General features: G+C 48.2%; 1 protein-coding gene across 2 annotated transcripts in view; it reads left to right on the forward strand.

Annotated features, from left to right (window-relative positions):
* The window catches only part of LOC135527703 (dnaJ homolog subfamily C member 5-like), a 33453-nt gene extending 7309 nt beyond the window's left edge, over positions 1-26144 (forward strand). For both annotated transcript variants that reach the window (XM_064956208.1, XM_064956209.1), the window contains exons 2-5: positions 19162-19334; positions 21254-21467; positions 21679-21850; positions 22875-26144. In XM_064956208.1, coding sequence (XP_064812280.1) covers positions 19222-19334; positions 21254-21467; positions 21679-21850; positions 22875-22978 — 603 coding nt within the window. In that variant the 5' untranslated portion in view covers positions 19162-19221 and the 3' untranslated portion in view covers positions 22979-26144. The remainder of the gene's footprint in view (positions 1-19161; positions 19335-21253; positions 21468-21678; positions 21851-22874) is intronic.
* Positions 26145-26384: the final 240 nt, after the last annotated feature.

Genomic DNA, 26384 nt, shown 5'->3' on the forward strand with positions numbered 1-26384 from the left:
AGTCAGATAATACTGACATGGTGTTCCCCCCAGTCAGATAATACTGACATGGTGTCCCCCCAGTCAGATAATACTGACATGGTGTTCCCCCCAGTCAGATAACACTGACATGGTGTCCCCCCCCAGTCAGATAATACTGACATGGTGCTCCCCCCCCCCAGTCAGATAACACTGACATGGTGTTCCACCCCCCCCCCCCCAGTCAGATAATACTGACATGGTGTTCCCCCCCCAGTCAGATAATACTGACATGGTGTCCCCCCCCAGTCAGATAATACTGACATGGTGTCCCCCCCAGTCAGATAATACTGACATGGTGTTCCCTCCCCCCAGTCAGATAATACTGACATGGTGTCCCCCCCCAGTCAGATGATACTGACATGGTGTCCCCCCAGTCAGATAATACTGACATGGTGTTCCCTCCTCCTCCCCCCCCAGTCAGATAATACTGACATGGTGTTCCCCCCAGTCAGATAATACTGACATGGTGTCCCCCCAGTCAGATAATACTGACATGGTGTCCCCCCAGTCAGATAATACTGACATGGTGTTCCCCCCAGTCAGATAATACTGACATGGTGTCCCCCCAGTCAGATAATACTGACATGGTGTCCCCCCAGTCAGATAACACTGACATGGTGTTCCCTCCTCCTCCCCCCAGTCAGATAATACTGACATGGTGCTCCCCCCCCAGTCAGATAACACTGACATGGTGTTCCACCCCCCCCAGTCAGATAACACTGACATGGTGTTCCACCCCCCCCAGTCAGATAATACTGACATGGTGTTCCCCCCCAGTCAGATAATACTGACATGGTGTCCCCCCCCAGTCAGATAATACTAACATGGTGTCCCCCCAGTCAGATAATACTGACATGGTGTCCCCCCAGTCAGATGATACTGACATGGTGTCCCCCCCAGTCAGATAATACTGACATGGTGTTCCCTCCTCCCCCCAGTCAGATGATACTGACATGGTGTCCCCCCCCAGTCAGATAATACTAACATGGTGTCCCCCCAGTCAGATAATACTGACATGGTGTCCCCCCCCAGTCAGATAATACTGACATGGTGTCCCCCCCCCAGTCAGATAATACTGACATGGTGTCCCCCCCCAGTCAGATAATACTGACATGGTGTCCCCCCAGTCAGATGATACTGACATGGTGTCCCCCCCCCAGTCAGATAATACTGACATGGTGTTCCCTCCTCCTCCCCCCAGTCAGATGATACTGACATGGTGTCCCCCCAGTCAGATGATACTGACATGGTGTCCCCCCAGTCAGATAATACTGACATGGTGTCCCCCCAGTCAGATAATACTGACATGGTGTCCCCCCCCAGTCAGATAATACTGACATGGTGTCCCCCCCAGTCAGATAATACTGACATGGTGTCCCCCCAGTCAGATAATACTGACACGGTGTTCCCCCCACTCCCCCCAGTCAGATAATACTGACATGGTGTTGTCCCCCCCCAGTCAGATAATACTGACATGGTGTCCCCCCAGTCAGATAATACTGACATGGTGTCCCCCCAGTCAGATAATACTGACATGGTGTCCCCCCCAGTCAGATAATACTGACATGGTGTCCCCCCAGTCAGATAATACTGACATGGTGTCCCCCCCCAGTCAGATAATACTGACATGGTGTCCCCCCCCAGTCAGATAATACTGACATGGTGTCCCCCCAGTCAGATAATACTGACATGGTGTCCCCCCCCAGTCAGATGATACTGACATGGTGTCCCCCCAGTCAGATAATACTGACATGGTGTTCCCTCCTCCTCCCCCCCCCCCAGTCAGATAATACTGACATGGTGTCCCCCCCCAGTCAGATAATACTGACATGGTGTCCCCCCCCAGTCAGATAATACTGACATGGTGTCCCCCCCCAGTCAGATAACACTGACATGGTGTTCCCTCCTCCTCCCCCCAGTCAGATAATACTGACATGGTGTTCCCTCCTCCCCCCAGTCAGATAATACTGACATGGTGCCCCCCCAGTCAGATAATACTGACATGGTGCCCCCCCAGTCAGATAACACTGACATGGTGTTCCCTCCTCCTCCCCCCAGTCAGATGATACTGACATGGTGTTCCCTCCTCCCCCCAGTCAGATAATACTGACATGGTGTTCCCCCCCCAGTCAGATAATACTGACATGGTGTCCCCCCAGTCAGATAATACTGACATGGTGTCCCCCCCAGTCAGATAATACTGACATGGTGCTCCCCCCCCAGTCAGATAACACTGACATGGTGTTCCCCCCCCCCAGTCAGATAATACTGACATGGTGTCCCCCCCCCAGTCAGATAATACTGACATGGTGTCCCCCCAGTCAGATAATACTGACATGGTGTTCCCCCTCCTCCCCCTGTCAGATAATACTGACGTGGTGCCCCCCCGTCAGATAACACTGACGTGGTGCCCCCCCCCCCCAGTCAGATAACACTGACATGGTGTTCCCTCTTCCCCCCAGTCAGATAATACTGACATGGTGTTCCCCCTCCCCCCAGTCAGATAATACTGACATGGTGTCCCCCCCCAGTCAGATAATACTGACATGGTGTCCCCCCCAGTCAGATAATACTGACATGGTGTTCCCCCCCCAGTCAGATAATACTGACATGGTGTTCCCCCCAGTCAGATGATACTGACATGGTGTTCCCTCCCCCCCCAGTCAGATGATACTGACATGGTGTTCCCCCCCCCCAGTCAGATAACACTGACATGGTGTTCCCTCCTCCTCCCCCCAGTCAGATAATACTGACATGGTGCTCCCCCAGTCAGATAATACTGACATGGTGTCCCCCCCCAGTCAGATAATACTGACATGGTGCTCCCCCCAGTCAGATAATACTGACATGGTGCTCCCCCCCCCCAGTCAGATAACACTGACATGGTGTTCCACCCCCCCCCCCCAGTCAGATAATACTGACATGGTGTCCCCCCCCCCAGTCGGATAATACTGACATGGTGTTCCCCCCAGTCAGATAATACTGACATGGTGTCCCCCCAGTCAGATAATACTGACATGGTGTCCCCCCAGTCAGATAATACTGACATGGTGTCCCCCCAGTCAGATAACACTGACATGGTGTTCCACCCCCCCCCCCCCCCCCAGTCAGATAATACAGACATGGTGTTCCCCCCCAGTCAGATAATACTGACATGGTGTCCCCCCAGTCAGATAATACTGACATGGTGTCCCCCCAGTCAGATAATACTGACATGGTGTCCCCCCCCAGTCAGATAATACTGACATGGTGTCCCCCCCCCAGTCAGATAATACTGACATGGTGTTCCCCCCACCCCCCCAGTCAGATAATACTGACATGGTGTTCCCCCCCCCCCAGTCAGATAATACTGACATGGTGTCCCCCCAGTCAGATAATACTGACATGGTGTCCCCCCAGTCAGATAATACTGACATGGTGTCCCCCCCCAGTCAGATAATACTGACATGGTGTGTCCCCCCAGTCAGATAATACTGACATGGTGTCCCCCCCCAGTCAGATAATACTGACATGGTGTCCCCCCCCAGTCAGATAATACTGACATGGTGTCCCCCCCAGTCAGATAATACTCACATGGTGTCCCCCCAGTCAGATAATACTGACATGGTGTCCCCCCAGTCAGATAATACTGACATGGTGTCCCCCCAGTCAGATAATACTGACATGGTGTCCCCCCAGTCAGATAATACTGACATGGTGTCCCCCCCAGTCAGATAATACTGACATGGTGTCCCCCCCCAGTCAGATAATACTGACATGGTGTCCCCCCCCAGTCAGATAATACTGACATGGTGTCCCCCCCCAGTCAGATAATACTGACATGGTGTCCCCCCCCAGTCAGATAATACTGACATGGTGTCCCCCCCCAGTCAGATAATACTGACATGGTGTCCCCCCCCAGTCAGATAATACTGACATGGTGTCCCCCCCCAGTCAGATAATACTGACATGGTGCCCCCCCCCCAGTCAGATAATACTGACATGGTGTCCCCCCCCCAGTCAGATAATACTGACATGGTGTCCCCCCCCCAGTCAGATAATACTGACATGGTGTTCCCTCCCCCCAGTCAGATAATACTGACATGGTGCTCCCCCCACCCCCCCAGTCAGATAACACTGACATGGTGCCCCCCCATTCAGACAACACTGACATGGTGCCCCCCCCAGTCAGATAACACTGACATGGTGTCCCCCCAGTCAGATAATACTGACATGGTGTCCCCCCAGTCAGATAATACTGACATGGTGTTCCCTCCCCCCCCAGTCAGATAATACTGACATGGTGTCCCCCCAGTCAGATAATACTGACATGGTGTCCCCCCCCAGTCAGATAATACTGACATGGTGCCCCCCAGTCAGATAATACTGACATGGTGTCCCCCCCAGTCAGATAATACTGACATGGTGTCCCCCCCCAGTCAGATAATACTGACATGGTGTCCCCCCAGTCAGATAATACTGACATGGTGCTCCCCCCACCCCCCAGTCAGATAACACTGACATGGTGCCCCCCCCATTCAGACAACACTGACATGGTGCCCCCCCCCCCAGTCAGATAACACTGACATGGTGTTCCACCCCCCCCCCCCCCAGTCAGATAATACTGACATGGTGTCCCCCCCAGTCAGATAATACTGACATGGTGTCCCCCCCCAGTCAGATAATACTGACATGGTGTCCCCCCCAGTCAGATAATACTGACATGGTGTCCCCCCCAGTCAGATAATACTGACATGGTGTTCCCTCCTCCTCCCCCCAGTCAGATAATACTGACATGGTGTTCCCCCCAGTCAGATAATACTGACATGGTGTCCCCCCCCAGTCAGATAATACTGACATGGTGTCCCCCCCCCAGTCAGATAATACTGACATGGTGTCCCCCCCAGTCAGATAATACTGACATGGTGTCCCCCCCCAGTCAGATAATACTGACATGGTGTTCCCCCCAGTCAGATAATACTGACATGGTGTTCCCTCCTCCTCCCCCCAGTCAGATAATACTGACATGGTGTCCCCCCCCCCCAGTCAGATAATACTGACATGGTGTTCCCTCCTCCTCCCCCCCCAGTCAGATAATACTGACATGGTGTCCCCCCCCAGTCAGATAATACTGACATGGTGTCCCCCCAGTCAGATAATACTGACATGGTGTCCCCCCCCAGTCAGATAATACTGACATGGTGTCCCCCCAGTCAGATAATACTGACATGGTGTCCCCCCCAGTCAGATAATACTGACATGGTGTCCCCCCCCAGTCAGATAATACTGACACGGTGTTCCCCCCACTCCCCCCAGTCAGATAATACTGACATGGTGTTGTCCCCCCAGTCAGATAATACTGACATGGTGTCCCCCCAGTCAGATAATACTGACATGGTGTCCCCCCAGTCAGATAATACTGACATGGTGTCCCCCCAGTCAGATAATACTGACATGGTGTCCCCCCAGTCAGATAACACTGACATGGTGTCCCCCCCCCCAGTCAGATAATACTGACATGGTGTCCCCCCAGTCAGATAATACTGACATGGTGTTGTCCCCCCAGTCAGATAATACTGACATGGTGTCCCCCCAGTCAGATAATACTGACATGGTGTCCCCCCAGTCAGATAATACTGACATGGTGCCCCCCCCAGTCAGATAATACTGACATGGTGTCCCCCCCCAGTCAGATAATACTGACATGGTGTCCCCCCCCAGTCAGATAATACTGACATGGTGTCCCCCCAGTCAGATAATACTGACATGGTGTTCCCCTCCCCCCAGTCAGATAATACTGACATGGTGCTCCCCCACCCCCCAGTCAGATAATACTGACATGGTGCCCCCCCCCCAGTCAGATAATACTGACATTGTGTCACCCCCCCAGTCAGATAACACTGACATTGTGTCCCCCCCCCCCCCCCCCCCCCCCCAGTCAGATAATACTGACATGGTGCCCCCCCCCCCCCCCCAGTCAGATAATACTGACATGGTGTCCCCCCCCAGTCAGATAATACTGACATGGTGTCCCCCCCCAGTCAGATAATACTGACATGGTGTTCCCTCCCCCCAGTCAGATAATACTGACATGGTGTTCCCTCCCCCCAGTCAGATAATACTGACATGGTGCTCCCCACCCCCCAGTCAGATAATACTGACATGGTGCCCCCCCCAGTCAGATAATACTGACATTGTGTCCCCCCCCCAGTCAGATAACACTGACATTGTGTCCCCCCCCCCCCCCCCCCCAGTCAGATAATACTGACATGGTGCCCCCCCCCCCCCCAGTCAGATAACACTGACATGGTGCTCCCCCACCCCCCCAGTCAGATAACACTGACATGGTGCTCCCCCAGTCAGATAACACTGACATGGTGTCCCCCCCCCCAGTCAGATAATACTGACATGGTGTTCCCTCCTCCCCCCAGTCAGATAACACTGACATGGTGTTCCCCCCCCCCCCCCCCCCCCCCCCAGTCAGATAACACTGACATGGTGTTCCCCCCCCCCCAGTCAGATAACACTGACATGGTGTTCCCCCCTCCCCCCAGTCAGATAACACTGACATGGTGCTCCCCCCCCCAGTCAGGTAACACTGACATGGTGCCCCCCCCCCCCAGTCAGATAACACTGACATGGTGTTACCCCCCCGCCCATTCAGACAACACTGACATGGTGCTCCCCCCCCCCAGTCTGATAACACTGACATGGTGCCCCCCCCCCCCCCCCAGTCTGATAACACTGACATGGTGCCCCCCCCCCCCCCCCAGTCTGATAACACTGACATGGTGTTACCCCCCCCCATTCAGACAACACTGACATGGTGCTCCCCCCCAGTCTGATAACACTGACATGGTGCCCCCCCCCCCTCCCCCCAGTCAGATAACACTGACATGGTGCTCCCCCCCCCCCCCCAGTCAGGTAACACTGACATGGTGCCCCCCCCAGTCAGATAACACTGACATGGTGCCCCCCCCCATTCAGACAACACTGACATGGTGCCCCCCCCAGTCAGATAACACTGACATGGTGTTACCCCCCCCCCCATTCAGACAACACTGACATGGTGCCCCCCCCCCAGTCTGATAACACTGACATGGTGCCCCCCCCCCCCAGTCTGATAACACTGACATGGTGCCCCCCCCCCCCAGTCTGATAACACTGACATGGTGCCCCCCCAGTCTGATAACACTGACATGGTGCCCCCCCCCCCCAGTCTGATAACACTGACATGGTGCCCCCCCCCCCCCCCCCCAGTCTGATAACACTGACATGGTGTTACCCCCCCCCCCCATTCAGACAACACTGACATGGTGCTCCCCCCCCAGTCTGATAATACTGACATGGTGCTCTCCCCCCCCAGTCTGATAATACTGACATGGTGTTACCCCCCCCCCCCATTCAGACAACATTGACATGGTGCTCCCCCCCCCCCCCCAGTCTGATAACACTGACTTGGTGCTCCCCTCCCCCCCCCCGGTCAGCCTGGCCCTGCTGCTGTTGTTTTTCCTCTCTCTTCACACATCACGACACAGAGGTATCACTATGCTGACGATGGATGACTCTGTCCTGGCCTGGTGTTAATCCACTGGATTCTGCTGTCTCACAATGTCATAGTGTTATATTATATTATTATAGAATAATTTCAGGAGGATTTGGGATCGTGGCAGTAGTCTCCACATCCTGTCGGTCTCCAGAGAGAGACTAGGATACTGATGGAGATGGATTGGGGGTTTGAAAAGAAACAGAAAGATTTGGTAGGCGGGATGAAAAGGTGTGTGTGTGTGTGAGCCTAGTAGACTGTCCCTATAGCTCTGAGGTAATATGGTTATGGAGAGAGGAGGAGTCTGCAGGGCAGGCCCATAATGTATAGAGCATATGGAGCTACTCCACAATAAGGAAAGGCAGCAGGAGAATGACGTCTTCATTAATGGGCCTTGTGGTAAACCGGTAGAGAACGACCAATTTTTATTTTTATATCGGGCCGACATTGGGCCGGTATCCTAGAAAAGGCCATTCTCTATCAGCTTTTGCACCACTCACCACCTGAGCCATCAGCAGTGGTGGAAAAAAAAAACAATTGTCATACTTCAGTCATTTTCTATTAGGGTGTCTTTTTACTTTTCTCAAATTAAAGTGAAAGGCACCCAGTAAGATATGACTTGAGTCAGTCTAAAAGTATTTTGTTTTAAATATACCTAAGTATCAATATAAATCTGAATTTATTTTACATTTCTTATATTAAGCAAACCAGACAGCACGATGATCATTTTAGTTTTTTTTTTTTACTGATGGCTTAGACAATCATTTACAAACAAAGCATTTGTGACTAACCGGCTCAATTGGGTATATGTATTATGTATGTATGTATGTAGCAAAATTGGAAATGTTTTTTTTTACATTGGATAAAAGTAGAGACTCAGAGCTATAAAATTGTGTATAATACACTACATTTTAGGAACAATGGGGAAAGTAATTCTGCTTTGAAAGTTGATTAACTTGTAACCCCACATTTTGAGAAAATGGCCCTTGAATGTTTTGGTAGCTACTGGAGAGCTCTTCTTTGTCTGCACCAACTCCACACCCACCCATCTCTTCAAGGATTCACATGTGAGGCCATGTGCTAAACCGAGTGAGTACGGTAGTGTAGTAAACAACCAAAGATTGAGACTAAAGGCTGGTTTATGGTCTATCCACATGTCTGTAGACTGTTGTCATTATGAAAACGTATGAACTCAAAAACAACAAGCTGCTTGACATCAGCAGCCTTGCGGTCCAAAATAGCACAACTGGTGTATTTTAACACCAATAAACCCATCTGTTTAAAAATGAATTTAGTTTGTCAATCTAGCAAACCAGGCAACTAAAAGCAACTTTCTAAACAATGTTTTGGTTCATTTCTACCCTGTTAGCTTGTTCGCTAGGTAGCTTGTTCGCTAGTTAGCTTGTTCGCTAACGTTAATGACAAAGCAAAAAAAATCTATATATATATTTTTTTTTTAAACAAAACATGTAAATATCACATTTTACATAACCATTTGGACGCATTACTCGTTACTTTGTTTAAAGACCTTTGGCAGTGATTTCATCCTCGAGTCTTCTTGGATATGACACTACAAGCTTGGCACAGCTGTATTTGGGGAGTTTCTCCCATTTCTTCTCAGCAGATCCTCTCAAGCTCTGTCAGGTTGGATGGGGAGCATCACTGCACAGCTATTTTCAGGTCTCTCCAGAGATGTACGATCAGTTTCAGGTCCGGACTCTAGCTGGGCAACTCAAGGATATTCAGAGACTTGTCCCGAAGCCACTCCTGCGTTGTCTTGGCTGTGGGCTTAGGGTTGTTGTCCTGTTGGTAGGTGAACCTTCGCCCCAGTCTGAGGTTCTGGGCACTCTGGGACAGGTTTTCATCAAGGATCTCTCTGTACTTTGCTCCGTTCATGGTGCCAGGTTTCCTCCAGACGTGACGCTTGGCATTCAGGCCAAAGAGTTCAAGCTTGGTTTCATCAGACCAGAGAATCAGTCCTTCAGGTGCCTTTTTGCAAACTCCAAACTCTATGCAAATGTTGTTAATCACAAGGCTAATATAAGTCCCAAAAGGAAGGAAAACCTATTGTCATCTGTAGCACCATAGACTCCACTGATCAGCCAAAACATGCTCAATAATGCCGTGCATGAACACATTCCTATTGAATATGCATTCCCCTTTACTGTGAGTAGCCCTATGCCGTTTGGCCATTTCAAATCAAATTATTTTTTTTGATTTTAAAATGTACACATTCATGCATAGATGGCTGTCTATTCTAAATTTGTCATCAACGTTTTTAAAATGTTATGATGCTGAATATCGGCCTAAAATTTTGGCCATCTGCCTCCTGGACCCCCCCCCAAAAAAATTTGGTTTCGTCATCGGCCCTACAAAAAAAAAATAATCCATAACGTTCGTTTCTATAAACCGGGGCACTCAGAGCTCTGTCTATTGTTCTGTTTTACGTCTCATTAGGCAGAATGATCCGGAATGACCTCGGGGCCTCTTTTGTCTCGCTGGGATTACATTAGGGTTTCTGGGCTATTGTGGCCCCTGGGGTGGTGGATGAAGCTAAGATGATGATCATTGATTGGTGGGTGAATCACAGCTGCATCTTCCATTTTTTTTAAATTAAATTATCATGTGAGATAATATAGATTGGTTGATCAAGGTAATGAAGCAAGGTGACCAAACATGTTATGTTGCGACTCATGGACACGTAAATGGCAATGTTTCCCCTGTATTTAATTTAGTAGCGGCACAGTTTTTCAATACATTTTTATATTTGTAGCCAATGTTGCCTCAATGTTTTTTTTGTTTTTTTAAAGCATTGAGAAAATGTCAGGTCTGCTGTGCACCAACTTGAACATTGTGAAAAATCCTGTGCAACTTCCAGCTCCCATTTACTGTTAACACTGAGGCTGTACCCGCTTTAAGTTAACATTGGCCAAGTCTGCTACTGTGGCTATTTGATCATAATGTAGGCCTACAAGCGTAGAAGCCTACCATAAAAAAACAATGGATAAAATACATCCCATAACATTTTAACATGGAAATAGCTGTTCTATCATTCAGCCTACAGCAGCAGCCAATGTGTGGTGTTCAATGTAGAACCTACATTCCATGAGACTCTTGGGGGGGGACATGCAGGGCTTGACATTAACTTGTTATTCCACTTGTCCTTCAGACAAGGAAGTGACTGGAAATGTTGTTGTGTTGTTTGATACAAGAAACCTCTTTACAAAATAAAAGGCATTATTATTCCCGTAACATTATTATTATTTATTGTTATTTTTTATTTTACCTTTATTTTACTAGGCAAGTCAGTTAAGAACAAATTCTTATTTTCAATGACGGCCTAGAAACAGTGGGTTAACTGCCTGTTCAGGGGCAGAATGATAGATTTTGTACCTTGTCAGCTCGGGGATTTGAACTTGCAACGTTTCGGTTACTAGTCCAATGCTCTTACCACTAGGCTACACTGCCTAGACTGCCTACACTGCCTAGTAGAATCTGACAAATTATGCTACACTCTTCCTACTTATTATGCTAGCCTCTTCCGAAGCCTTTCTCAAAATACATCTCTGCCCCTTTAAGACAAAAAAAAGAATCTTTTAACTAACTTGCTTTTCAAAGATGTCTAGAAATGTACATGTTTTGTGCTCTTGTAAGAAGCAATCACTCCCCTATTGCTGACTACAAATGATCTATAACTGGGCTAATAACTCACAAACTTGCAACGGATATGAACAACATGAACACACGTGGCTACATGCAGCTCTTGCTGTGATTCAAAACAAGAGCATCTACTCACGACCGCTCATGCTGTCAACACAGTCCAGTTCAAAGTAAATGTCACAGGTCCATATATGGCAATGGTATTTGCATATAGGCCTACTGCAGCTCTGATTGGTTATGCCGCATTGGTCTGTGTCGACTAGTATGGGCTGAGTCATGCACAGTAGAATCCCACTCCGATGAGTTCTGCCTACGACAAAATCTCTTGCGTTGTTCGTTATGTTGCATTGAAAGTGGCTAATATTGCGTTGATTAGATCACATTTGCCACAGTAAAGGGACATGTTGATAGTGTTTAGAGTTTCATTTATATGTTACAGCACTTTGATTTCGGTATTTAAATATGTTGAGATGAGACCAAATGATGTCTCTGTCGTCAGCCCTTTTCTAAAATCGGACAGATGGGGCCGCATGGTCTACGGTGGGCGAGAGGTCTGATGTGATAGTCTGCCTATAACTCTGTTCCTGTTCTACTCAGAGATAATCGAATTGGAAATGAGCTATTATCAGGCTGGAAAATGCAATGCATGTCTGTTAAATTTGGAACACTCGGCCCCCCGCCCCGCGTACTCGGCCAGTCAGGAGCCGCTACTGTGTTGTGGACCTGGTATAAGCCATACTTTTAACTAAATGACACGTGCTAAAAGTCTAATCAAATGTATTGGTCACATACACACCTTTTAGCAGATTGTTATTGCAGGTGTAGTGAAATGCTTACGTCCCTAGAGTGCAGTAATATCTAACTAAATGTTCCTAGCTCCTACAGTGCAGTAATATCTAACTAAATGTTCCTAGCTCCAACAGTAATATCTAACTAAATGTTCCTAGCACCTACAGTGCAGTAATATCTAACTAAATGTTCCTAGCTCCAACAGTGCAGTAATATCTAACTAAATGTTCCTAGCTCCAACAGTAATATCTAACTAAATGTTCCTAGCTCCAACAGTGCAGTAATATCTAACTAAATGTTCCTAGCTCCAACAGTGCAGTAATATCTAACTAAATGTTCCTAGCTCCTACAGTAATATCTAACTAAATGTTCCTAGCTCCAACAGTAATATCTAACTAAATGTTCCTAGCTCCAACAGTAATATCTAACTAAATGTTCCTAGCTCCAACAGTGCAGTAATATCTAACTAAATGTTCCTGGCTCCAACAGTGCAGTAATATCTAACTAAATGTTCCTGGCTCCTACAGTAATATCTAACTAAATGTTCCTAGCTCCAACAGTGCAGTAATATCTAACTAAATGTTCCTGGCTCCTACAGTAATATCTAACTAAATGTTCCTAGCTCCAACAGTGCAGTAATATCTAACTAAATGTTCCTAGCTCCTACAGTGCAGTAATATCTAACTAAATGTTCCTAGCTCCAACAGTGCAGTAATATCTAACTAAATGTTCCTAGCTCCAACAGTAATATCTAACTAAATGTTCCTAGCACCTACAGTGCAGTAATATCTAACTAAATGTTCCTAGCTCCAACAGTAATATCTAACTAAATGTTCCTAGCTCCTACAGTGCAGTAATATCTAACTAAATGTTCCTAGCTCCAACAGTGCAGTAGTATCTAACTAAATGCTGGTGTTCCTGGCTCAAACAGTGCAGTAATATCTAACAATTCACCACAATACACACAAAACTAAAAGTAAAGAATGGAATTAAGAAATATATAAGTATTAGGATGAGCAATGTAGGAGTGGCATAGCCTAAACTACAGTAGAATACAGTATATACATGTGAGATGAGTAATGCAGTATGTAAACATGATTAAAGTGACCAGTGATTCCATGTCTATGCACAGTGGGCAGCAGCCTCTAAGGTGCAGGGTTGAGTAACCGGGTTGTAGCCGGCTAGTGATGGCTATTTAACAGGCTGATGGCCTTGAGATAGAAGCTTTTTTTTGATGCACCTGTACTTGACCTCGCCTTCTGGAGGTTAGTACGCAACGGTAAGTACAGAGTGCGTTGTATACCCGTGCTTGGTATACGGAGAGTGTGTGACAAAGGAGCAAGGGCAAACTGATCTGCTGTCATCATGTTTTAGGAGGACGTGGCCTCCCCTGTTTGACTGTCACTGTTAGTTCTGAAAATCTCCCTGTTCTGTGTTAGTAGACGACGAAGAACCTGGAGGTGGAGCGAAGGGTTGAGCCTGTGACCGTAACGCAGGACGACAGTCCGAGAACACACTGACCTGCCCCAAACACACTTAGCAGTCCATACACAAGGACCTGTCTATATCAGACACAGTCACTAGAGCGGGATCCGAGCAGCATCGCCATGCTCTTTAGTGTCGTGGCAAGGAAACAAAACACACAGCAGATCTAACTTATTTAGGAAAACATCCCTGGTGTTGGAAACAAAACACACAGCAGATCTAACTTATTTAGGAAAATATCCCTGGTGTTGGAAACAAACATCATTATGATGTCATCCAGACATTATGATGTCATCCAGAGTCACCTGGAAGGTTTTTAAAAGGACCAAAGAGTTTGGTTATGATTATTATGATGTCATCCAGAGTCACATGTATTTATTTTCCAGGTTATAGAACACAATATGTTACATACAGAAGGTTTTTAAAGGACAGGTTTTATTTGCCAAGGAAAGATTTGCAATATTTGAGATACTGGTTTTATCCCAGCCCTAACAATCAACACATACTTCCCTAAGCCTGCCATATACACACACACAGCTAACCACCAACGCGTACTGACCTGCCCATAGCTAACACACAGCTAACCACCAACGCGTGCTGACCTGCCCATAGCTAACACACAGCTAACCACCAACGCGTACTGACCTGCCCATAGCTAACACACAGCTAACCACCAACGCGTACTGACCTGCCCATAACTAACACACAGCTAACCACCAACGCGTACTGACCTGCCCATAGCTAACACACAGCTAACCACCAACGCGTACTGACCCCCCCCCCATGCATACTGTCTAAAAGCTGTAAAACATAGAAACACACGCCGCTGAATGACAGGATGCCTGGTTTAATGGCATGGCTTTAGTGGCTCCATCTCGGCAGCGGAGCCTCCGCTTGGTCGGTCTGTGTATTGGAGCCGTGTTGTATCAGTGTGTTTAGGCCTAGTGAGGGTTGTTATGGCGACGTGACGGGGTGTCGACCATCTGGTGAGGGTTTTAGTGGACAGGCCCCTACACACACACACACACAGACTCCTAATGGCAGCTGTGGCAACAGGATTCTGTAACCACGGCGACTCTACTTCTATCCCTCATGGTCTCGTTTTTTTTTTTTTTGGTTTGTCCTCAACACCTGATTTCTCTCATATCACCTCCCTTTATTCTGAACATGGCATCGCTTGACACAGTCTAACTTCAATAGCCGCTAACCAGGCAGAACTGTCAACCCCCCATTGGTAGCTGCTATGACTTGCTACTCATGGTGTGTTTCTGTTCATGGGGAGGGGGGAGGGGGGGAGTAGGTTAATTCACATTGACACATCAATAAGAGGCAACGGTGTAATTAAGGAAGCGGCTTTCTGCCCAGATATCACCTGAGTTGGCGTGCCACACTTTAACCCCTCCCCCTTAAGCGCTATGGGCCCCACCACACACTAGCCTTTAGTCACTGATCTTGGACCAGTTTAGCTTACCCATAGCCTAAACCCTTACCACTATGGAGGAATATAAAATAATGATCTCAGATCAGTCAGTGTCTCGGGCTCTCCACCCCTGGTTAATCCCAACAGGGCTCTCAGAGGAAATTATCAGATTATCCTGAACCAGCGGGCCGTCCTCCTGCTACTTGGTGGTGAGCCTGTCTTACTGCCTGCCTGTTCCTACTGCCTGCCTGTTCCTACTGCCTGCCTGTTCCTACTGCCTGCCTGTCTTACTGCCTGCCTGTTTTACTGCCTGCCTGTCTTACTGCCTGCCTGTTCCTACTGCCTGCCTGTTCCTACTGCCTGCCTGTTTCTACTGCCTGCCTGTATTACTGACTGCCTGTTTTACTGCCTGCCTGTTTTACTGCCTGCCTGTCTTACTGCCTGCCTGTTCCTACTGCCTGCCTGTTCCTACTGCCTGCCTGTCTTACTGACTGCCTGTTTTACTGCCTGCCTGTTTTACTGCCTGCCTGTCTTACTGCCTGCCTGTTCCTACTGCCTGCCTGTTCCTACTGCCTGCCTGTTTCTACTGCCTGCCTGTTTCTACTGCCTGCCTGTTCCTACTGCCTGCCTGTTCCTACTGCCTGCCTGTATTACTGCCTGCCTGTTCCTACTGCCTGCCTGTTCCTACTGCCTGCCTGTTCCTACTGCCTGCCTGTTCCTACTGCCTGCCTGTTCCTACTGCCTGCCTGTTCCTACTGCCTGCCTGTTCCTACTGCCTGCCTGTTCCTACTGCCTGTTCCTACTGCCTGCCTGTTCCTACTGCCTGCCTGTTCTTACTGCCTGCCTGTTCCTACTTACTGCCTGCCTGTTCCTACTGCCTGCCTGTTCCTACTGCCTGCCTGTTCTTACTGCCTGTTCTTACTGCCTGCCTGTTCCTACTTACTGCCTGCCTGTTCTTACTGCCTGCCTGTTCTTACTGCCTGTTCTTACTGCCTGCCTGTTCCTACTTACTGCCTGCCTGTTCTTACTGCCTGCCTGTTCCTACTGCCTGCATGTTCCTACTGCCTGTCTGTTCCTACTGCCTGTTCCTACTGCCTGCCTGTTCCTACTGCCTGCCCGTTCTTACTGCCTGCCTGTCTTACTGCCTGTTCCTACTGCCTGCCTGTCGGGGTTATTTTCGTGCACAAGCCCTGTCAGAACAGGCAGGCAAAGTGAGACCGAGGCCACGAATAGCCTAAAAAACTACCCAGAGGGAGAGGGTCATGGAGTTTGGGACTTGCTATAAAAAAAAAAAAGTTTTTTTTTTTAAAGTGTGAGGAAAGGTCAACTCCTTTTTGTTTGTTGGCTAATAGGCTGCATGGCTTTCATGAGCTGAACCATTCCTGTGACCCAGCAGAGTATACTGTCAAACAACAAGTGTACAGGCCTTCTCTAGGAGAACAGGTTGATCAGTGGGAGGCCTTCCGGGCCAGAGATGAAAGGAAGGGAACCATGGTAGTGTGTAGAACCAGTCAGTCAGTAACACATAGTAATGTTAGATTAGATTAGTTGGCCTGAATGAGTTCCCAGGTTCCTAAATTAACCAATGAACCAGGTGTTGGCTTCTTCCTGTGTGTGCCAATCAGTCAGTGAAGAGGAGAAGAGTCTGTTTCTTCGAGCCCCACGGGGTGACACACACACACACCATGGCTCGTAGTCCTAGCTACCTCTCTGCTTCATCATGCCGGGGCGGCAGGGTAGCCTCGTGGTTAGTGTTGGACTAGTAACAGAAAGGCTGCAAGTTCAAATCCCCGAGCTGACAAGGTACAAATCTGTCGTTGGCTGTGAGGGGTGAGCCGGTTGGCCCTCGGTGGCTGTTAGGGGTGAGCCGGTTGGCCCTCGGTGGCTGTTAGGGGTGAGCCGGTTGGCCTTCGGTGGCTGTTAGGGGTGAGCCGGTTGGCCTTCGGTGGCTGTGAGGGGTGAGCCGGTTGGCCCTCGGTGGCTGTGAGGGGTGAGCCGGTTGGCGCTAGATGAAGTGTGATTTCTACCAGCAGCGAGCCAGGGTTTGCCTGGGGTTTCCTCTTCCTCCGTGACCCGGAAACCGATGTGGTTGAAGTGTGTCAATTCATTAGTAGGAAGACTGTCATCCCCTCCTTTTGGCAAGGAAGCACACCCCTCTGGAATGCAGCCTTGCTCCCTCACAGAGACCGACGTACATATTTCTCTCTCACAAGGATATGTCATGTCGGCCAAATGCTATGAGGTTGTCATGGTGCATTAAGTGTGTAATCCGTGTGACTATTTTGTCTGAGATGCGGGCAGGTTTTTCCATGAAATTTGAGGATATTTGAAGGAAACAAGATCAGAGTATGATGGAAAAAGGACTCTTGCTACTGGTTCCCTTCCCTCATGTTAAAACACCTGGGATTCATTATTAAAGGGACGAAGTGACATCACCCTAACTTTCATTTTAATACACCAATAGGAACCTTCTCTTACCTAATTTAAATAAGTACCGTCTTGTAATCAACATCGGGAAAAGTCATGTTTGCAGAGGGCTGTGGTTTATATAGCTAGATAGCTACTCTACTGGTGCCAATATTTGACTGTAGGGTGTCAGCTAATATGATTAAAAGTTTACCCTGTTAATTTATGGCAAAGATACTTATGTTTCCCTTTCTTCATGTGTCTGGTGTTAGCTAGTGACTGGCTAGCTACGTCTTCATCTGTCTGGTGGTAGCTAGAGACTGGCTAGCTACGTCTTCATCTGTCTGGTGTTAGCTAGTGACTGGCTAGCTACGTCTTCATCTGTCTGGTGGTAGCTAGAGACTGGCTAGCTACGTCTTCATCTGTCTGGTGTTAGCTAGTGACTGGCTAGCTACGTCTTCATGTGTCTGGTGTTAGCTAGTGACTGGCTAGCTACGTCTTCATCTGTCTGGTGGTAGCTAGAGACTGGCTAGCTACGTCTTCATCTGTCTGGTGTTAGCTAGTGACTGGCTAGCTACGTCTTCATCTGTCTGGTGGTAGCTAGAGACTGGCTAGCTACGTCTTCATCTGTCTGGTGGTAGCTAGAGACTGGCTAGCTACGTCTTCATCTGTCTGGTGTTAGCTAGTGACTGGCTAGCTACGTCTTCATGTGTCTGGTGTTAGCTAGTGACTGGCTAGCTACGTCTTCATGTGTCTGGTGTTAGCTAGTGACTGGCTAGCTACGTCTTCATCTGTCTGGTGGTAGCTAGAGACTGGCTAGCTACGTCTTCATCTGTCTGGTGGTAGCTAGAGACTGGCTCGCTAGGTCTTCAGGCAGGCAGCATGGAACAAAAAGGGAGAGGGTAATTCCAAACTCAAGTCAACACATTTATCAGTGCCGCTGACAACCCTATCACAAGAGACATGCGAAATGTATAGATATTTCTATTTTGTAAAGTGATATCATTAACTAAGTTTCCATCCAATTGGCGACCAGACTTTCATGCGAATATTCAAAAATCTGTTTATTTCCTGCAGGGGGGTGTTTCCACCACACTGACTTGTTGATGATATAAATCAGTAATGACGTAGTGCAAACAATGTACTTTTTCTCTTCAGTTTTCATGTACCGAATAAAAAATATATGTTCAATGTGTTTCCATCGCATTTTTACTGCAGCGCCGCATCCAAGTTGCTTGACATCAGCGTTTCAAAGAGCTGTCAGTCAAGGCGAGCTCATGAATATAAGCTCCCCGCCCACTCAGCCTGTCATTTCAAACTTCCTGGTAGTTAACCATGAGAGGAAGTACTTATTAGTTTAATGTTGTTGTGAAAAATCGCTGGCTGTGATGTCTACTTTCTCAACTTCCTAGGTCTTCACGGGTCCAAAAAAGGGGGGTGGCTCGCTAAACTGCGGGGACGTCAAAATAATAAACTATTTACCAAATCTATACATTTTTAAATGTTGATTTACTTCTCCTCGACGTTGTCATTTACCTGATAAGAAAAGTCCTAGCCTATGTGGTCCCTGGGTCGCTAGTATACCTGGGTGGGGGGGTTCCCTTGTCAAGAAAAGGTTTAGGAACCCTGAGCTATTTTTCTATTTACCAGGTAGGCCGTCTGTCTGTCTGCTAGTGTCGTCTGTCTGCTAGTGTCGTCTGTCTGCTAGTGTCGTCTGTCTGCTAGTGTCGTCTGTCTGCTAGTGTCGTCTGTCTGCTAGTGTCGTCTGTCTGCTAGTGTAGAGTCATGTTTTATCTGATCATAGATATTTCTAGAATCTCACGTCACTGAGTTTCTCTCCCCCCCTCTCTCTCAGACTGGTGAGGAGTGCGTGAGTGTGAGAGACAGAAGGAGAGAGCGAGAAGGAGTGGTCGTCATGGCAGCTGAAGCGCAGAGACAGCGGTCTCTGTCTACGTCGGGAGACTCGCTCTACCTGGTCCTGGGGATCAACAAGAACGCCACACCAGAGGACATCAAGAAGTCCTACAGGTAACACTATACTAGGACAACAGGAAGTCCTACAGGTAACACTATACACCACTACACCAGAGGACATCAAGAAGTCCTACAGGTAACACTATACTAGGACAACAGGAAGTCCTACAGGTAACACTATACCAGGACAAAAGGAAGTCCTACAGGTAACACTATACCAGGACATCAAGAAGTCCTACAGGTAACACTATACCAGGACATCAAGAAGTCCTACAGGTAACACTATACCAGGACATCAAGAAGTCCTACAGGTAACACTATACTAGGACATCAAGAAGTCCTACAGGTAACACTATACCAGGACATCAAGAAGTCCTACAGGTAACACTACACCAGGACATCAGGAAGTCCTACAGGTAACACTATACCAGGACATCAAGAAGTCCTACAGGTAACACTATACACCACTACACCAGGACATCAAGAAGTCCTACAGGTAACACTATACACCTCTACACCAGGACATCAAGAAGTCCTACAGGTAACACTATACCAGGACATCAAGAAGTCCTACAGGTAACACTATACACCACTACACCAGGACATCAAGAAGTCCTACAGGTAACACTATACCAGGACATCAAGAAGTCCTACAGGTAACACTATACCAGGACATCAAGAAGTCCTACAGGTAACACTACACAAGGACAACAGGAAGTCCTACAGGTAACGCTATAGGCATGCTACACCACATAATACAGGTCACTGTTACTACACAGCGCCACTAGCCACGCCAGAGAACAACAGGAAGTCCTATAGGCACGCTACACAGCGCCACAGGACACAACCAAGAGATTGTGGACTTTAAAAATAAAATAAAACACAGTCCACTGTGAGAGAAGATCCACTAGAGGTCAACAGAGAGCTGGTGTGCTGCTGTTGCTGAACGACACTGAGTGTACTAAGCATTAGGAACACCTACTCTTTCCAAGACATAGACTGACCAGGTGAATCTAGGTGAAAAGCTAAGATCTCTTATCGATGTCACTTTAAATCCACTTCAATCAGTGTAGATGAAGGGGAGGAGACAGGTTAAAGAAGGATTTGTAAGCCTCGAGACAATTGAGACAATGATTGTGTATGTGTGCCATTGAGGGTAAATGGCTATGGTGTAAAAGTACTTAATTAAAAATACTTAAGTCATTTTTTTGGGGGGGGGGGGGTATCTATACTTTACTATTTATATATTTGACAACTTTGACTTCACTACATTCCTAAAGAAAATAATGTACTTTTTACTCCATTAATTTTCCTTGACACCCAAAAGTACTCGTTACATTTTGAATTTGTGGTTTGCTTTTAACATAAAGAATTTGAAACAATTTATACTTTCACTTTTGTTACTGAAGTATATTTTAAACCAAATACTTTTAGACTTTTACTCAAGTAGTATTTTACTGGGTGACTTTCACTTTTACTTGAGTCATTTTCTATTAAGGTATCTTTACTTTTACTACAGTATGACAATTGGGTACTTTTTCCACCTCTAGTAAATGGGCAAGACAAAAGATTGAAGTGCCTTTTGAACGAGGTATGGTAGTAGGTGCCGGTTTGTGGAAAGATCTGCAACACTGTTGAGTTTTCACGCTCAGTTTCCCGTGTATATCAAGAAGGGTCCACCACCCAAAGGACATCCAGCCAACTTGACACAACTGTGGGAAGCATTGGAGTCAACATGGGCCAGCATCCCTGTGGAATGCTTTCAACACTTTGTAGAGTCCATGCCCCAGCGAATTGAAGCTGCTCTGAAGGCAACTCTATATTAGGAAGGTGTTCCTAATGTTTTGTACACTCAGTGTATGTGATAGGGCTGAAGTCATGTCGTTACATGAGGGTTCTAGAACTATAGAATGGGAGGGGATGTTTAACACAGACCCCAGTCATAAACCTCTTCCTGTTCTCTGTCCAATCAGGAAACTGGCTCTGAAGTTCCACCCAGACAAGAATCCAGACAACCCCGAGGCTGCTGATAAGTTTAAGGAAATCAATAACGCCCACGCCATCCTCAACGACTGTACCAAGAGGAACATCTATGATAAGTACGGATCCCTGGGACTCTACGTGGCCGAGCAGTTTGGAGAGGAGAATGTCAACACCTACTTTGTCCTCTCCTCCTGGTGGGCTAAGGTAAGACAACATCTCGTGTTTGGAGAGGAGAATGTCAACACCTAAATTTAGCGATAGATGTGTCGTTATGGAGTCCCCAGTAAATGTAGTTATAGACATATTGAGTTATGATGGAGTCCCAAGTAAATGTCACCCCTCAAGATCAATAAAATGTTCATCAGTTTGTGCGTCTCACCTCTGACCTCTCCCTGACGGTCTCCTCTGTCTGCAGGGCCTGTTCATCTTCTGTGGCTTGGCGACTGGCTGCTACTTCTGCTGCTGTCTGTGTTGCTGCTGTAACTGCTGCTGTGGGAAGTGTAAACCGCGGCCGCCCATGGACCAGGAGCCAGAGTTCTACGTCTCCCCTGAAGACCTGGAGGCACAGATGCAGCCTGACGAGAGAGGTGAGGAGTTCAATCAATCAACCAATAGAACTAGAGGTAAGAGAGGTGAGAGAACTTCATCAACCAATAGAACTAGAGGTGAGAGAGCTTCATCAACCAATAGAACTAGAGGTGAGAGGTGAGAGAGCTTCATCAACCAATAGAACTAGAGGTAAGAGAGGTGAGAGAGCTTCATCAACCAATAGAACTAGAGGTGAGAGGTGAGCGAGATTCATCAACCAATAGAACTAGAGGTGAGAGGTGAGAGAGCTTCATCAACCAATAGAACTAGAGGTGAGTGGTGAGAGAGCTTCATCAACCAATAGAAATAGAGGTGAGAGGTGAGGAGTGTACTCAATCAACCAATAGAACTAGAGGTGAGAGGTGTACTCAATCAACCAATAGAACTAGAGGTGAGAGCTTCATCAACCAATAGAACTAGAGATGGAGAGACTTACTGAGGCTGTTGTTTAAATCAAATCCTTTCTGGGTACCAATTAAGTACCCTACTGTGATCAAAAATAACTAGAAATAGCTTCTAAGGCCAAAGCGATTTCTCAAGCAAGAATTGTGCTAGGACTGTCTGGGAGTTGTCTGAGTGAGGAAGAGTTGTTGGCACTCTCTTTTTTGATTGATCTATCTATCTAATTTATCGCCTGGTGATGTCACCAGGCAGGTCAAATCTCCATCCCACCAAAAACGGGCTGAAATGTCAGGCCATCTTTTCAAACAGCACTTCCACTAAAAGGGCATTATCGTTTTTGCAGTATTATTCCAATCTCAATGTGGAAGTGTATATATAAAACACAGGAAAATCACATTTTTGACTGCACTAGGCCTTTAAATGGAGTGGATTTTCACTCGGTTGAACGAAGGGAAGTGTGATAGAGGGCAGTCAATCCCAGGCAGGCAAGGAACTGTACTTTAGAACAGATGAACTCTGCTGCGTCCCCGACAACCTACGGGGGGGGTCATTCAGTTACCTCTGCCTGCCTGTCACACGTACAGTTTATTTAGATTTGTAACATGTGTTGTTCCCCCCCAGACGTCGGTGGTGATCCCATCATGGTGCAGCCGTCCGGAACAGAGTCCACCAGGCTGACGACAGACAGCCACTCCAGCTACCGGACCGACACCGGATACAACTAACCCACCCCCCTCCCTACACCCCACGCCCTTCAAGACTCGGTCCTGCCCGAGAGAAGGTTTCTTTGGCTGCCACTTCAAATATTAGCCTGATATTATCATCAAAACCCCATTTCACTCTGACAAACACAAGCATAATTCCCACCATCACCTATATCCACCGGCCTCTCCTTCTCCTCCCCAGCCTCTCCGTCTCCTCCCCAGCCTCTCCTTCTCCTCCCCAGCCACCGACCCCTCCGTCTCCTCCCCAGCCCCTCCGTCTCCTCCCCAGCCCCTCCGTCTCCTCCCCAGCCTCTCCTTCTCCTCCTCCCCAGCCCCTCCGTCTCCTCCCCAGCCCCTCCGTCTCCTCCCCAGCCCCTCCGTCTCCTCCCCAGCCCCTCCTTCTCCTCCCCAGCCCCTCCGTCTCCTCCCCAGCCTCTCCGTCTCCTCCCCAGCCTCTCCTTCTCCTCCCCAGCCTCTCCGTCTCCTCCCCAGCCCCTCCGTCTCCTCCTCCGTCTCCTCCCCAGCCCCTCCGTCTCCTCCCCAGCCTCTCCGTCTCCTCCCCAGCCCCTCCGTCTCCTCCCCAGCCCCTCCGTCTCCTCCCCAGCCTCTCCGTCTCCTCCCCAGCCCCTCCGTCTCCTCCTCCGTCTCCTCCCCAGCCCCTCCGTCTCCTCCCCAGCCCCTCCGTCTCCTCCCCAGCCCCTCCGTCTCCTCCCCAGCCTCTCCTTCTCCTCCCCAGCCCCTCCGTCTCCTCCCCAGCCCCTCCGTCTCCTCCCCAGCCTCTCCGTCTCCTCCCCAGCCTCTCCGTCTCCTCCCCAGCCTCTCCGTCTCCTCCCCAGCCCCTCCGTCTCCTCCCCAGCCTCTCCTTCTCCTCCTCCCCAGCCCCTCCGTCTCCTCCCCAGCCCCTCCGTCTCCTCCCCAGCCACCGACCCCTCCGTCTCCTCCCCAGCCTCTCCGTCTCCTCCCCAGCCCCTCCGTCTCCTCCCCAGCCCCTCCGTCTCCTCCTCCGTCTCCTCCCCAGCCTCTCCGTCTCCTCCCCAGCCTCTCCTTCTCCTCCCCAGCCTCTCCTTCTCCTTCTCCTCCTCCCCAGCCTCTCCGTCTCCTCCCCAGCCTCTCCGTCTCCTCCCCAGCCTCTCCTTCTCCTCCTCCCCAGCCTCTCCTTCTCCTCCCCAGCCTCTCTATCCACCAGAGCGGGGGAGTCTTGTGCCATCATGCTCTGATAGTATTTCTTGAGCTAGGACTTTAACTGGGTCATTCTCAGTGGGGTGGGGGAGAGGAGTGTAGGGCGACCTGGACATGCATTAATGGACATGACGTCGGCTTCCACATTGTGTGTATATATACTGAACAAAAATATAAACGCAACATGATTTTTCCGAATAAGTTCATATGAGGAAATCAGTGAGTTGAAATAAATGAATTCGGCCCTATTCTATGGATTTCACATGCCTGGGAATACAGATATGACTCTGTTGGTCACAGATACCTCAGGAGCTTGTCACAGTATTTCTCTACATTCAAATTGGCATCGATAAAATGCAATTGTGTTCGTTGTCCGTAAACTTATACCTGCCCATACCATAACCCCACCGCCACCATGGGGCACTCTGTTCACAACGTTGACATCAGTAAATCACTCGCCCACAAGACGCCATACATGGGGTCTGCACGTTTTAGAGTGGATTTTGTATTGTCCCCAGCACAAGGTACACCTATGTAATGATCATGCTATTTAATCAGCTTCTTGATATGCCACACCTGTCAGAGGGATGGATTATCTTGGCAAAGGAGAAATGCTCACTAACAGGGATGTAAACACATTTGTGAACAAAATTTGTGAGAAATAAGCTTCTTTTTTTTCTTTTTTTTGCACTTGGAAAATGTCTGGGATCTTCTGTTTCAGCTCATGAAACATGGGACCAACATTTTACATGTTGCCTTTTTTATATTTTTTGTTAAGTATATATTGTACGAGTTGAGACTGTGTCGAGACCATAACTAACAATCGCATTTCGTTAACACTGGGTCACCTGTCCATCAGTGGCTCGATCAACTTCATTTTTACATTTTAGAGAAGTGGGCCTGATATACTTCCTGGGTTCTGAGCCATGTTCTACCATTCAGTTTGGACCATGATTTGACCGCTGTAGATGTTTCGACACGGTGCCCTCCTCGGGCAGCGACAAGATATCTGTGTTGCGACTTGCCACGGTTCGTATGGTCCACAGCTACCATGTCAACAGGTTATCTTATATGGAAACACACACAAACCCTTCAAAAGAACGTTGATTAGTTTATCGTTGTGTACTGTAGACCGTGTGAACCATTGCCTCTCTAACCATGTACTGATAAAAGGCACATGGTATTTTGCTTATGGACTAAACACTTGCACTGCTTACAGATTTTTGGTTTTCTTTGTTGCGTTTTTCCTAGGATTTTTGTTCGTAGTTTTCATAAGACTAGTGAAATATGAGAAGCATGTGACTGGATAGAAAGGGAGCAGGGGACCACACTATGAAAGATGTGTGTGTTTTAATGAAGGGTAAACACTGATTACACCAAGACCTAGCTAGACTGTTACCGTGGATACAGTAAAGCAGGGTTCTGACACTGATTACACCTAGACTGTTACCGTGGATACGGTATAGCAGGGTTCTGACACTGATTACACCAAGACCTAGCTAGACTGTTACCGTGGATACGGTATAGCAGGGTTCTGACACTGATTACACCTAGACCTACCTAGACTGTTACCGTGGATACAGTATAGCAGGGTTCTGACACTGATTACACCTAGACCTACCTAGACTGTTACCGTGGATACAGTAAACAGGGTTGTGACACTGATTACACCTAGACCTAGCTAGACTGTTACCGCGGATACAGTATAGCAGGGTTCTGACACTGATTACACCTAGACCTACCTAGACTGTTACCGTGGATACAGTAAACAGGGTTCTGACACTGATTACACCTAGACCTACCTAGACTGTTACCGTGGATACAGTATAGCAGGGTTCTGACACTGATTACACCTAGACCTACCTAGACTGTTACCGCGGATACAGTATAGCAGGGTTCTGACACTGATTACACCTAGACCTACCTAGACTGTTACCGCGGATACAGTATAGCAGGGTTCTGACACTGATTACACCTAGACCTACCTAGACTGTTACCGTGGATACAGTATAGCAGGGTTCTGACACTGATTACACCAAGACCTAGCTAGACTGTTACCGTGGATACGGTATAGCAGGGTTCTGACACTGATTACACCTAGACTGTTACCGTGGATACGGTATAGCAGGGATCTGACACTGATTACACCTAGACCTAGCTAGACAGTTACCGTGGATACAGTAAAGCAGGGTTCTGACACTGATTACACCTAGACTGTTACCGTGGATACGGTATAGCAGGGATCTGA

Source organism: Oncorhynchus masou, chromosome 33 (assembly GCF_036934945.1).
Source record: "Oncorhynchus masou masou isolate Uvic2021 chromosome 33, UVic_Omas_1.1, whole genome shotgun sequence".
NCBI lineage: Eukaryota > Metazoa > Chordata > Actinopteri > Salmoniformes > Salmonidae > Oncorhynchus > Oncorhynchus masou.